Source organism: Pseudopipra pipra, chromosome 7, assembly GCF_036250125.1.
Source record: "Pseudopipra pipra isolate bDixPip1 chromosome 7, bDixPip1.hap1, whole genome shotgun sequence".
Taxonomy (NCBI): domain Eukaryota; kingdom Metazoa; phylum Chordata; class Aves; order Passeriformes; family Pipridae; genus Pseudopipra; species Pseudopipra pipra.
Window position 1 is genome coordinate 19187599 of NC_087555.1, and position 13343 is coordinate 19200941.

General features: G+C 36.1%; 1 protein-coding gene across 3 annotated transcripts in view; it reads left to right on the plus strand.

Annotated features, from left to right (window-relative positions):
• Window positions 1-11886, plus strand: part of TLK1 (tousled like kinase 1) — a 68885-nt gene extending 56999 nt beyond the window's left edge. For all 3 annotated transcript variants that reach the window (XM_064660854.1, XM_064660853.1, XM_064660852.1), the window contains 8 exons: window positions 1610-1691; window positions 1970-2061; window positions 2148-2237; window positions 2751-2920; window positions 4038-4173; window positions 6706-6817; window positions 7107-7214; window positions 10134-11886. In XM_064660854.1, the coding sequence (XP_064516924.1) occupies window positions 1610-1691; window positions 1970-2061; window positions 2148-2237; window positions 2751-2920; window positions 4038-4173; window positions 6706-6817; window positions 7107-7214; window positions 10134-10310 (967 nt within the window). In that variant the 3' untranslated portion in view covers window positions 10311-11886. The remainder of the gene's footprint in view (window positions 1-1609; window positions 1692-1969; window positions 2062-2147; window positions 2238-2750; window positions 2921-4037; window positions 4174-6705; window positions 6818-7106; window positions 7215-10133) is intronic.
• The last annotated feature ends 1457 nt before the right edge of the window (window positions 11887-13343 follow it).

Genomic DNA, 13343 nt, shown 5'->3' on the forward strand with positions numbered 1-13343 from the left:
CACTGCTCACTGTCTGTAGTCACTGTTGACACATTTTATGGTCCAGAACAAAAAGCTTTAAACTGTGTTTTCATGGTTTTGTGGGAATTTAGAGAAGTATTTACAAAGTTGCCAAACCACAGTTCCCAGTCATCCCATAGAAGAGAGAAGCAATGGAGAAGTAATTTAGGTGTGTTGCCCCTGCTGTCTTTCCTGACATGTCTTGGCAATCTGGCTGTTTGGTAAGGGAGAGGGTTCTGAGACAAAGCAGCTGTAAGGTTCTGGCTCAAATCCTGCTGAGTTTTCAGCTTCCAGCTGTGGTGTAAAGCTAAACCTATTTTCTTATTCCAGCAGCAAATTCATCTACGTATGGGTAAACCTGTATGTCTACAACTGCACTGGGGTAACAGGACAAGTTGAGAGTGCAGGTTGGGGCTTCCCTGTTTGGGTTTGGAGCCCATGTGATGTTGGGGTGCAGTTCTTAGCCATGGAGAGCCACACAGAGTAACAAAAGCAGCAGTGGAGAGGGAAAGTGGTAAGATTCACAAGATTGGCCCTACTAGAGGCACGTGTGTAATAGAAGGACCAAGAAAATATGAATCTAAATTTGTTGTGTGATTTTAAAGAATTGGACTACTGGTCACATGACATCAGTTGCCTAATGATGCTACCTCAAAATTTGTTCTCTCTTCTACACTGAATGTGTTAGTAACTGTTAATGGGTTTTTAAAAAATTTTTAGCATTGAAATATGTATCTTCATAGTGAATGAAAAGGAAAACTTTATGTCTAAAAGGGGCATAGTAAGCAAGAATATGCATCAGCCCTCAAATACTTGACTACCTGTGACCATACCTCCAAAACTGTAGGGAATATGGAAGGATGGGATGACCTGTTGACAGACTAGCCTTAAACCCCCTCTTAAAGTTTTCTATGGAATGTAACTGGCAGCTTACCCTAGATTCATGAGTATAGTTGTCTCATTATTGTACTAAAAATGTGATGAGTATTCACCTCTCTTCCCCCTGATTGGATGGGAGGATATATTTTGTCTTCTGCATATTTCAGGAAAGAGAGTGTGGTCCTTTTACTGTCCTGCAGCATCATTTTGTGTTTGGAAGGAGTGTTTTCTTTTTGCTTTTGCCTACAGTGTGAGCAGATATTCAGTCTTTTGGTGTGTTTTCCCCTGTATCACTGTTTCTGATTTAACTTCTTAGTGTTATATAGAATCTTATTTTGTGAAAAAGGAGAGAAACAGGCCTGGTCATGTTTTATGTGAAACTGAAAGAATATCCTTCTTGTCTGTTCTAGAAGGGTGAAGTGTGAGACTTCTCTAAAAATTGGCACAACAAAGAGAGACCCCTTATATCACATGGTTAAGCATGCTTTTCTTAACATGTTTCGGTGACGGTGTTGTGATAGCATTTGTACACTAAATAGTCAAAAGTTACTGAAATTCATCATGTTCTATAGTTGTGCCATAGGGTTTCACATGGTGTAATGTTGCTTAGCATATTATATGTAGCTTGTAAAAAGAAAACTCCATTTGATAAATAATACTAAAAGATTTACATTGTGTATTCTCTTTGTGTACCTTAAATAGAATTAAACAAATTTTTTTTTCTTTCAAGATTTAAAGATCACCCCACATTGAATGAACGGTATTTGTTACTCCATTTACTTGGCCGAGGTGGCTTCAGTGAAGTATACAAGGTAGAGTTTATTGAGCCTGATAAATCTGGTGTTCGAACCATGTACATTTAATTTTCGGGGGATGGAAAGGGATTTAAATAAGTAGGATTGTAATGTGGTGTACTCTTTAAACACTGGTTGAGCAAACTTCGATTAACCTGTGGAGTGGTAGGTGTCATTACAATAGACTTGTCAATAGACTCGTGAATTACATGCCAGTTTTTTCCCCTCTCTTTATTGGATGTTGCTTTTATCACCTTTCATTATAACTTTCCCATAATTGTGTGTTTCTTTTTTAGGCTTTTGATCTTTATGAACAAAGATATGCTGCTGTGAAGATTCACCAGCTTAACAAAAGCTGGAGGGATGAAAAGAAAGAAAACTACCACAAGTAAATATTAATGACTTACGCTTCATATGTTAAGCTTAATAGCATTTTATTGATTGTGGAAGGTTAATGTATCCATCTTCTTTTAGACATGCCTGCAGAGAGTATAGAATACACAAAGAACTGGATCACCCCCGAATAGTTAAACTGTATGACTACTTCTCCCTGGATACAGATACGTAAGTAAAACTTAGCCAGGATTTTAGGGTGCAAGGAACATGCGGTGTTGTAATGGTTTTGGGCAGAGCAAGAGCTGCTGCAGGGCAGCTTCGAAAGGCTGCCGTATCTTAGGCAAGTTTCCAAGACTAAATGACATCAAGAGCATTACTGGCCTAAGTGTAGCCCCTGATGACTGTCCTGCACCTCTTCACATGAAATGTATCACATCTTCAGGGATAGTTAGGGTGGTTTTGTTTTGAGAAATGTGTCTGCTAGAAATAGAGGGGGTTTTTTAACTTAACCTCTCACCAACATGGGTGCGTTTGCTCTTTTAGTGAGTATGAATGTTCTGATTTATGTCACTTTTCATAAACTAATAGTTACATCATGTTCTATGAACAATTTAATTCATATAGTTTAATATTCAGGCAACCATTCTTAAACTTGTCAGTATGAAACTAGGTTGTCATGTCTGTTTCTAATTATGCAGTGTGATACGTTATTTAATTTTGTCTCTCTGAATTCTGCTCTAGGTTTTGCACGGTGTTAGAATACTGTGAAGGCAATGACTTGGATTTCTATCTCAAGCAACATAAGTTGATGTCAGAGAAAGAAGCTAGGTCCATTGTAATGCAAATAGTAAATGCACTACGGTATCTCAATGAGATCAAGCCCCCTATTATACACTATGATCTTAAACCAGGTAAGTGAGAAATGTTACGATTGAAAATGTAATTTATTTTTTATCCTTTATTTTGTTTGTAATTCATGCCTCAAAAAACCAAAATTGTCTTGTGTGTCAGGGTTATTGTAAACAATGGAAAAAAGTGTGTACTTTTCTAGTTTTATTGTCAGAGTGATCTGCCTTTTCTGTGGAAAGTGATTGTTATAACTTTTCTACTTTGCATTATTTTGATTTGAATTTTTAGGAAAAAATCATATAGGTAATAGATACATGCATTGATACTTAGCAGTATAAACAGATAAGATCATTAGTTGGCTCAATGCTATGTAAATAATTTTTCCTATATGTTTTTCTTAACTTGTGAAGTATTGAAATAGGTAATCAGTCCCTTTCAGCATCCCAGCATAAGCACTCCAAAAGAGGACTTTACAGAAGGTTTTCTTTACAATGAATAATAAACATTGTTATATACAATGCATTCTGTCTTGATTCCATGGCCTTTGTTTTACCACCTTGCATGAATGATGCTTCTATTCTTCATGTGCTTTAGTCTGCTGCAATTCCAAGTGTGGGGTTTGTAAAGTAACTCTTAGTGCCAGGCTGTTTACTTAGTCCTGTGTAATAAATTGTTCATACAAGTTTCTCTTGTCTTATGGAATTGTACAGAATGTATTCGTAGTCTCTTCGTATAACTATTATATCAAGAAATTATTGTACAACTTTAAAACATGGAGTAAGATTTGTAGTATCACAGCAATTTCTTGCCACAATTCTGTGGCATGTGCAAGCCCTGAAACATGTAGTATAGGATTTGTTCTGGCAGAAAAAGAGTGAAACTTCATGGTAACTGGTATAATGCTGCATTTTGGTGTCTCGTCACTATATTTTGGTGTTTCTTTGCTGACCAGCCAGCTCCCAGCTGAGAGTGCCATTTCAGTTCATGATAACCCAGAGAGTTCCTGAAACTGCATTGAAACGTTTTATAGTCAAGTTACTCTAGACTTGAGGATATAAAGATGATGTAAAGTTGTCAGCCCTCATCAAGTTAGATGTTCTTAAAAATTGAACCTGGTTTTGAAAATAAAGCATTCTTTAGCTGTTTTGAGGTAATTTTTCTTTTTTCCCCCCTGAATAGGTAATATCCTTCTTGTAGATGGAACAGCATGTGGAGAAATAAAAATTACTGATTTTGGCCTGTCCAAAATAATGGATGATGATAGCTATGGGGTGGATGGAATGGATTTAACTTCACAGGGAGCAGGAACTTACTGGTGAGGCCTGGTTTGATTTTGCTCTTTAGACTTTGGCTAATGGTTCAGATTTTGTAAATGCTCTCTTATAAAGCCAATTTGATGAGAGAATTAGGACTAAAAATATTAACATGGATGACAAAGAAAGGGTTTTGTGCAGTACTGTTAATGCTGATATTCCCAAATGTTAGAAGAGTAACATAATAAGTAAGATAAGAGAGTGTGAGTGTGTGTTGTTTATTTTTTTTTATATATGTGTATGTGGTGTGTCTGTGTGTATATAGAAGCGTGGAGATGATCACTGTGATTTAGAAACATGGCTTCCTCTAAAGAAGCAGGTGTTTAATCTTTGGCTGCTGGTGGTTGAAGACATTTGACAGAGCTGTGATGATTAAGTGTGGGTGCTTAGTACTTGGAAATCGTAGACCAGGGATTACCAATAGATAATGCCCTTAGGACAAAAGAGTATTCACTCTTCCATCCTAAAGGTTAATGACAGCTCAGCAGCTGTGATTTGTTTTTTGTGTGCATTTGCGTGCTTGTCCAAAACACTGAAGTTCTAGAGCTGCCCAAGAACAGAAATGGCAATAGGCATTTCATTGCTTACAGAAAATCTGTTTTTAGAATTTGCTCTCTGAAGATGCAGTTTCTTCATGGCACAGTAGCCCTTTGAGCCTGGGTACATGGTAGCTGTGTCAAGGTGGGTGGATTAGAAAGCCTGTATTGGCCAGGTTGTTACTTGTCAATTCATTTGCTCTTTCTCTCCTCATTGTGCCTGTAGTAAGATCAGTCAGGAGCTGAAACCTAACTAAACAGAGAAGCCAGTGTCATTCCCATTTGCTTTGCAGCTTTTCCCATATTCAGAAGTTGCATGTAATAAAGTTTTTGCCTTATCCTTCAGGTTTTTTGAGAAAAGAAAACACACATACTCTTCCACAAATGCCACTGTGCACATACTGGGAAAAGATGATTATTCAAGTTAAAGCATTTTAGAAGTGTTAGGCTTTTGCTACTCTTTTTCGTGTTTTACCTGTTTCAGCACCACTTTAAGTATTTTACTGTAGGAAAGTATGTAAAAAAATATTGGCCTTTGGATTTGAATCTAGAATGCCACAGGCACTACTAGCGCTGTAAACTAAGAGTAAAAAAGATTTGTAACCATTATAGGTTCACGATGAATCTGCATTTCTAAATCATGCTTTCTCTGAGCCCAAAGTCATCATTGGGGAGGGAAATACTTGGAGTGAGTTTGAGATGGGGAACGAGTCTGTTCAGAGTACATTGCACAAACTGTCAGCAGCATAGACCTGGAAGGGATTTCTTCACTCACTGCATCTAGTAGTTACCTGCCTTTCCAGGCAGTTAGGTCACATAATCTCTTTTGTAAACTTACAGACGTTTGTATTAAATTTAGTTAGTGTTTTGTCCCCAGTAATCTGATTTGAAGTGTCTTCTGTAACCTCAGTTCTCTGATCATTAGAAACCTAATCCTCTAATTTACAGACTGTGTTTATTTGTGGCCAGTTTATGCTTGTTTGTTCCTGTGCCAACGCTGTCCTCCCTCAAGTAGATTGTTTCTCTTCCCAGTACTTGCTCCTTGGTGTTTTTATAGCCTTCACTTCCCCCTCCTCCCCCCGAACTATAGGCTCTCCATTCTTCAGATCATTTTGGTAACCTTCTTTGCACTTGTATCACTTTAAGCTCACTTTTCTTGGTTTTTGTAATCAGAATTATAGACAAGTATTCTGTAAGAGAGTGTTTGATACTGTTCAAAATTGTTGCATTCTTAACTCATTTTTCTCCTTATTTCCATTTCTACAAATATTTCTTCAGAATTTCGTTTTAAGTCTTTCATGTCATTGATGAAAGAATGCCTGGTCTGACTTGCTCTAATAGTTTTTATGCAGTTTTCAATTTTAGATATTACGGTCAATAATACCTCACTGAAATTGATACATTTGGAAGGTTTTGTTTGCTTTTTAAAGGAAGTTCCGCTTCATCAGTTCTTTTCTAATTCAGGATTGGCACAGGAACTTCCTCAGCTTTCAGTTCTCTTGAGTATTCCTACAGGTCATAGGGCTGGAAATAGCAATCGCCTTTGTCTGTCATATACCCTTCTGGGTAACATCATCGTTTTTACTGAAAATTTAGGTAAAGAGTCTTTAAGCCATATCTGCATTATTTTTGATTCCTAACCAGGCCTTGCTGTAAAATGACCTGTTTGGCTCTCATCTTTCCTTGCCTTGATAGATTGAGAAAGTTCATATTTAAACTGGGGTCCCAATTAAAAACAAAGTGATAGTTGGCGATTTAGGTAAAAAAATGCTTGTATTTGTGCTTGTGTGAAAGAGACCCTCTGTTTGACTGACTGTACAAAACCTGTAATGTCAGTTTTGATGGGTGTGCGAGGTGTTGGACTGCAGATCATAAGGCAACTGTAGAGTTGTCAGAAGATCAGAGATGTGTACCTGAGGGGTTTGTACAGTTTGATAATTGAACGTGTTTTAGTGATGCCATACTTAAAGACACTGAGATGCATGTTTTGTTTTCCAGGTACTTGCCTCCAGAGTGTTTTGTAGTTGGCAAAGAGCCACCAAAGATTTCTAATAAGGTTGATGTATGGTCAGTCGGAGTAATCTTTTTCCAATGCCTTTATGGCAGAAAGGTAAGGAAAATGTTTGAAAATCTAAAGAGTTTTAGTGTAAATGCCTGTTTTCAGTAGACTGTGAATTACAGTCATAAAAACATGAATTTCCATGGAAAATTACTTGTGTTACTTTTTATCGTGTGCATTGATACGGCAAGAAACTAGAAAATCTTGCCTGCAACTTTTTTATTTGCAGAATGGTTAGCAGTTTGTATTAACACTGCAGCAACTTACTATGGCATAAATACTTACAAAATCAAAGTAGTTGGATAATTCTCATGAAGAAAATCATGTGCTTATTTTTCAGCCATTTGGCCACAATCAATCACAGCAAGATATTTTACAAGAAAATACAATATTAAAAGCCACAGAAGTTCAATTCCCTGTCAAACCTGTTGTAAGCAATGAAGCCAAGGTAACTTTTAATATCATCTCTGAGTAAAACGTTCATCTTAAAGGATTCAGCTGTAAAATTGCTGTTAACCCAAGAATTTTGTCAGACATAGTAACTAAACATGTAGAAAAACATAACAGAGAACTAGCATTTTGATATTTTTATTTAAGCAAGCTTATTCTGGGACTTTTTAAAACCATGTACTTCAAAGCAAGACTATATATATATATTCCAAAAATATGCAAGTGGTTTTAAAGTAGGCCACCTCAAAAATTGTCTGCTTTGGTTTTGCCCAGAGGACCTTATGTGTCTCATTCAGGCTGTCTCACTAGAAGTTCTTGTGAAATACTTCTGCTGATACTAACAAGCTCTTTCTGAAAATAATGAATGTTATTCTCTGCAACCTTATTGGCTTGAAGAACTATTTGACTACCAAGTACCTGGAGCATATGACTGCTAACACTTGTCCTATTGAAAGGTTATAATATGTGTGTATTAATTCAAAGCTGAGTTTGGAAACATGAATTCTTAATCTTAAGAATCTAGAAGATATTGTGATACTGATTCAGGAAATAAAACTGCCATACTAGTTGATCTGCCAAAAAGGTGTAGATGGCCTTTATTTAAAAATCTTAGTAGTATCAAACTCCTCAACACAGACTAGCTATTCAGAAACAGATTAAAGTGGTTTCCCAAATGAATACTGCTGTGAGCATCCATAACACAAATCCAATTCTGTGAGTGTGGAAGAAAATGTTATCTGTGCATTACTTGTTTGTAAAAACTCTCCCTGTTTTTGAAAGATATATTCATGGCCAGATGCAGAAGATGTGCTCTTTGAAAAAAAAAAAAAAGGCCAAGACAGTCAAATGCCTGTTCAAGTTTCAGCAACTAATTAAACATACTTAGATTTGGGACACAGGCTGCAAAAAAATTAGGAATGTTAAGATTCAGTTTCTAAAGATTAAAAGGAAAGAAAACCTATTACTAGGGGCTGTAACTTCCCAAGAAAATAAGTCTTTTGGGTACATAAACCTGCTGTTACAACTTGTGGTATATTTCTATTGGTTATATTTTCTAAAAGTAATGTTAGTGAGAGAGTTGCAGTTCAGGTTATGAAAAATTGGTTGAAGAATTGCAGTTATTACTGGTTTTTTATTTTTGGTTGAGGTTTTTGTTTGCTGTTTTTGTTTTTTCACCCCCATTTGGAAAACCTATTTCCCTCAATTGCAGTTGACAGATATGCATCATATAATTGATAACATTACATGTGAACAGTTTATATCCCTGTCTTTTAACTTTGCGTTTCTTTGTCAGTAATAATTTTTATATAGAGGATGTCAGGAAAGAGTAGGCAGTTCAACATTGAGAACTGGCAACTTTTTGCATTCTCTGTGTATTTCATGCTCTGTTTGTTGGAAAGACTAAAATAAACTTCTGGTCTTCTTGTCTCATATTACCATTGCCATAGTTGCTTTAAGAGAGAGGGTGAAATTATTCTCTGGTGGAAATGCTATAAAACAATTTCAGACTAACTTGCACATGCAGGCCATTTATGATGACTGTGTAGAATCCAAATTGTTTTTAGATTTATAGGCCTGGCAGTTGGAAAAGAACACCTCGTAAACTGAAATTCTGATTTGGAAAACATGGCTATGAAGTAAATATGGAACCTGAAAGGCCTCAGTTAGTTTTCAGGCTGCAACTGTCCTTTGATCCTCCTCACCTTTTCCAGTTTTGTGCAGTGGTCTCCTTTGCTTATCATTAGCATGTCTACAATGCCACAAAATCATGAAGTATTTTAAAAACATTATAGACACAAACTGTTACTCTGAGGATCTTGCAAATAAGTTTTAACAGTTCATTTGTTATGAAGGATTTATTGTGAAGAATTTGCTTAAAATTTGTAATGTTCAAGAACATGTGAATATATATTAACAGATGTGCATGATTTTTATTTTGTACCTTTTTCATGCTGGATATGTAAATGAAATTCTAGCAGGATTCTTCGTAACTTCTATCACTTCTTTTTTCCTTTAATCTCCATTTTTTAATTGGAGCAAAGAACAAAGAGCTGAACAGATTTATCGAAGAGATATGTAATTCTTTTAAATTAAGTTCTAAATTAAGTAATAATGTTCTAATCAGTTCTGTAGCAATAATAAGGATTTTCTGTCATTAAATGTTGAAGCCCAAGCTCTCAGGAGACCAAATGTTCTGTGTATGCTAGACATAAGACTGGACAGAAACTTTCAGCACAGAATGATTGGCATACACTGCATGGACCTAAATGTAGGATAACAGAGTGACTCAAGAACAGTCCTGAAGTTAGCTACAGAGTTTTTCAATTGATTAGGTGATTCTAAGCAGGTGGGATTGAGTTTTTCCTGGGAAGAGAGTTTCAGCAAGATAGTGGTTTCTTAAATATTATTCATTTTTGCTATACTGCATTATGGCACAGGTGGAAATGCCTGTGTTTTCAAAAGTCAACTGAAGTGTTGAGATTCTGTCCTTGCATAATCTCTCTACTTTTCACCACTCAGCTCAATGGTTTTAGAAGCTCATTAGAGAAAGTATAAAGGTCTACTTTTTCATTCCTCTGACACTTGCTCTTGGTTTTTACTAGGCTATTCAGGCCTAACACATGCAGAATTCTAATTGGGTGAGGTGCACATTTGCTTGTAAATGTAGTTCCTAAACATGGAAATATATATTTTAAATGTGATTATTTGAAGCCAGTTAATTTACTGATGTTTTTTCTTTCTGCCATGATGTTCCATTTTTTCATTGGGCTTAGCAGTTAAAATGTCATTTGAACTGAATTACTTAATAACAAGAATTTGTTTAAAAACTAGTTTATCCAGAAGGACTTGCATATTTGCCTGAAAGCAGAGGTAAGTATTTGGAATGCTGGTGTAACTTTTTACATTTCATTTCTAGGCCTTTATTAGACGCTGTTTAGCATACCGAAAAGAGGATAGATTTGATGTCCACCAGCTGGCTAATGATCCTTATCTTCTCCCTCACATGAGGAGATCGAATTCTTCAGGAAACTTGCACATGACTGGGCTAGCAGCATCCCCTACACCACCTACTTCAAGCATTATTTCGTACTGAAGTTTCTCCAGCTGAGGAATGGGATGATACCTTTGTGTAGTTTCCTGATGCAGACTTGAGCTTGAAAGCATTTGAGTGTTTTTACACAGGACAAGTTTGATAACTGTGTTTTCAGACTGAAGTCCTCCTACATAGTGTCATTTGTATGATTGGAATGGATCATGGACTGTGAATAAATGTACCCTTCTGAGAAACACCGTTAAACATTGAAGGATGACACTTCCTGTTACAATTAGCAGGTATACTGTGTTTAAGACTGAAGAAAAGGTTTTTAGTTTTTTTCTGGGGAACATTGTAAATAATCTTTTTAATACTTAAAATACATTTGGTGGATACTGGAAAGTTCTAACATGAAGGGTAGTTTTTCATTATTTAAATCTAAAAGAGTAGTGAGTAAATTTGAAAACACAGGAAAAATTTCGTGCCTGGTTATAAACTAAATGAACTGCCATCTTTCCAAGACACTGATCTTTTGAAACCAAAGTAAGGAGTGTGAGACGGTGAAAGATGTTCTGTATCAGATTTCTCAGTTAAAAGTAGAGTATTTTATTTGGCAACTCAGGCTTGTACCTCCAAAAATGTGATGGTGTTTCATGAATTTAGATTGAAGGGTGATATGAAATTCCTGGTACTTACTTCTCAAATAGATTGCTAATTTTGAAATCCATTCAGTTTTCTAAAAATACTACACTTGCTGTGGTATCAAAACTCGTGAAACCTTCCAGGCTTCTAATAAAAGCAAGCAACAGTATGAAACCAAATGCAAACAGGTCATGTATAATGTTCTATGCAGGAATAATGATAAATTCCCTTCTAGCTCTATTGTAAATTGTTGTACAGATGTCACATTTTCAGTTAAATTTCAGCAACTTATTCCTGTACAAATGTTTAAAGTATGGCTTTTTCTAATTGGATATTGTATTTTTTTTAAGTCTCCCTCAAGGCGCTTTTAATTGCTGCTAAATGATGTTGCTTTTACTTTTACAAAAGAATCAAATGACCTCCTTAAGGTGCAAGTCAACTGTACGCTCAGAGAGATTGAGAGTAGGCAATCTGTTAACAATCAAGGCATGTCAAACAGATCTGTGTTGGCAATATACAGTACAGTTCTTTAACTCAGTTTATTGCGTTCTCAACCTGCAGAGCGCATTGATACTAGATGTAGAAGTTGCTCATGGTTATTCTCTATTTCTGGAAGTTCCTATCAACAAGGAAATGTTTCTTGTGGCTTGTACAGATATTTTAAAATGTGAAACATTTTCTAACTGCCTTGTATGGTAGAAACTTATTTTTCCGAACAGTGTATCTCTCTCCTGTTCACTATTCTTTTTACTATCCCATTCTTGATGCTGAATACCTATATGTAATTTTGTCCATGTTGCAGGAAGAGGAGGCTGTATTACCACAGGTTTTCATTTAGTATTGTACAGTTAAACTGTTGCTCTTGTTTCTGATGTTGCAAGCCATTTTGTTTTCATTGTATATAAAGAAACGTTAACTGTCTCTTTAAGATGCTGCTGAAATTGTAGAGAATGTAGCCAAAACAGTAATAAACAATGGCAGTTGAAATTTCAAAGTTTTCATGGTATGTTTTTGCATTTCAACAGAGGGCAAATCACATAACTGTATCGCTGAGCTGCACTTAATTATTTGAAGCACACTCTGTAATTACAAACAAAAGGCCAATAATACAATAATTAAGTAACATTGGAGGTGAAAGGGGAGGATTCCATGAAACTTAAAACATCTGTTGTAATGAAACTTCATTTCACTGAAGAGATCTCACAGAAACAACTCTTAAGTATGTCAGTGATCCTTCTTTAATTCTTGAGCTGTGGAATAAAATTAGTTTATAGAATGACTAGAAAATTAGACTCAAATAGAGAACTGGCACTGCATCCTTTTCACTCTCTACGGCACGAGACAGAGTGCAGAGTGTGAGGAGAATGCTATAACTGTAAGCTCACCTTAGATTTCATTCCATCTTATTCTGCACGTGTCACTAACAGAATTTAAATCAACTGTTTTGCCTAAGGAAAATATGTACAATTGTGTGACTTTTTATTTCTCTGTAATGTGGTATGGTTACCCTTGGAAAAGGTAAGTTAGGCAATGTATCAGAGAACTGCTTAAGTAACTGAGAATTTTACAGCTACCTAAAACTAAGAAGGTTTATATACAGTGTTGCTTTTTCTGTGGTTAGGATCTGGGAATAGGCTGTTGTGGCTAAGTACATGACATTTGCTTCAGCTTTACAAATGCATGTTTCTGAAACCTAAACACCTACTTTAGAAAAAGCTTCCTACAGATAAAAAAAGAGTCACCATCTCCTCTTTTGAATCAAAGTTTGAGGTTTTACCTCCCAATACGCACAGTTGTGTTTGTTTTAACATCTTGCAGTACTGTTAATGAAAATTTTGTATCCCCACATGTAGTCATTCTGTGGTCACAGGAAGATGTCTGAGTTGGTGTGTTTGGTGACTGCCATTCAGCAATTTGTGCTTGGGATAGAAGTACCCTTGAGGCTGAGTCTAGAAGCCTGAGTTACTGGAGGAGTTCTGGATCACTTCTAGGTAATTCATGTATCAGCTGTTCAGTCTGTATTTTACACTCATTTTACTGATTTCACTGTGTATCATCCATCACTAGGTTTCCTAAGCTTTCTCCTGATTTAATGGCAGGTAGACAGAAGAAACTAAGTTAAACTTCATCACACAGTTTTTAATGAATCTTGGAAATAAAAAGCTTCCTTTATTTTAAATTCATGAATACTTTAAATGTCTGCATTTAATGGAAGATTGTAAAATATTGCATTGGCGTATAATTAAGAAAAACCCTTTTACATATGAAACGGGTGACTGTGAGAGAAATTCTGCACTTGTAACTGATTGTAGTGCTACAGGTCCTTGCAGCCAGAGTTAACGTTGGTTGGCTTGTGCCTGGAAAGCAACCGTGTTTTGGCACTATTTTATTTTACTTACATTAGCACTGAATTTGTTCAGATTTCACTGTGGAGCACTATTCACTTTGAAC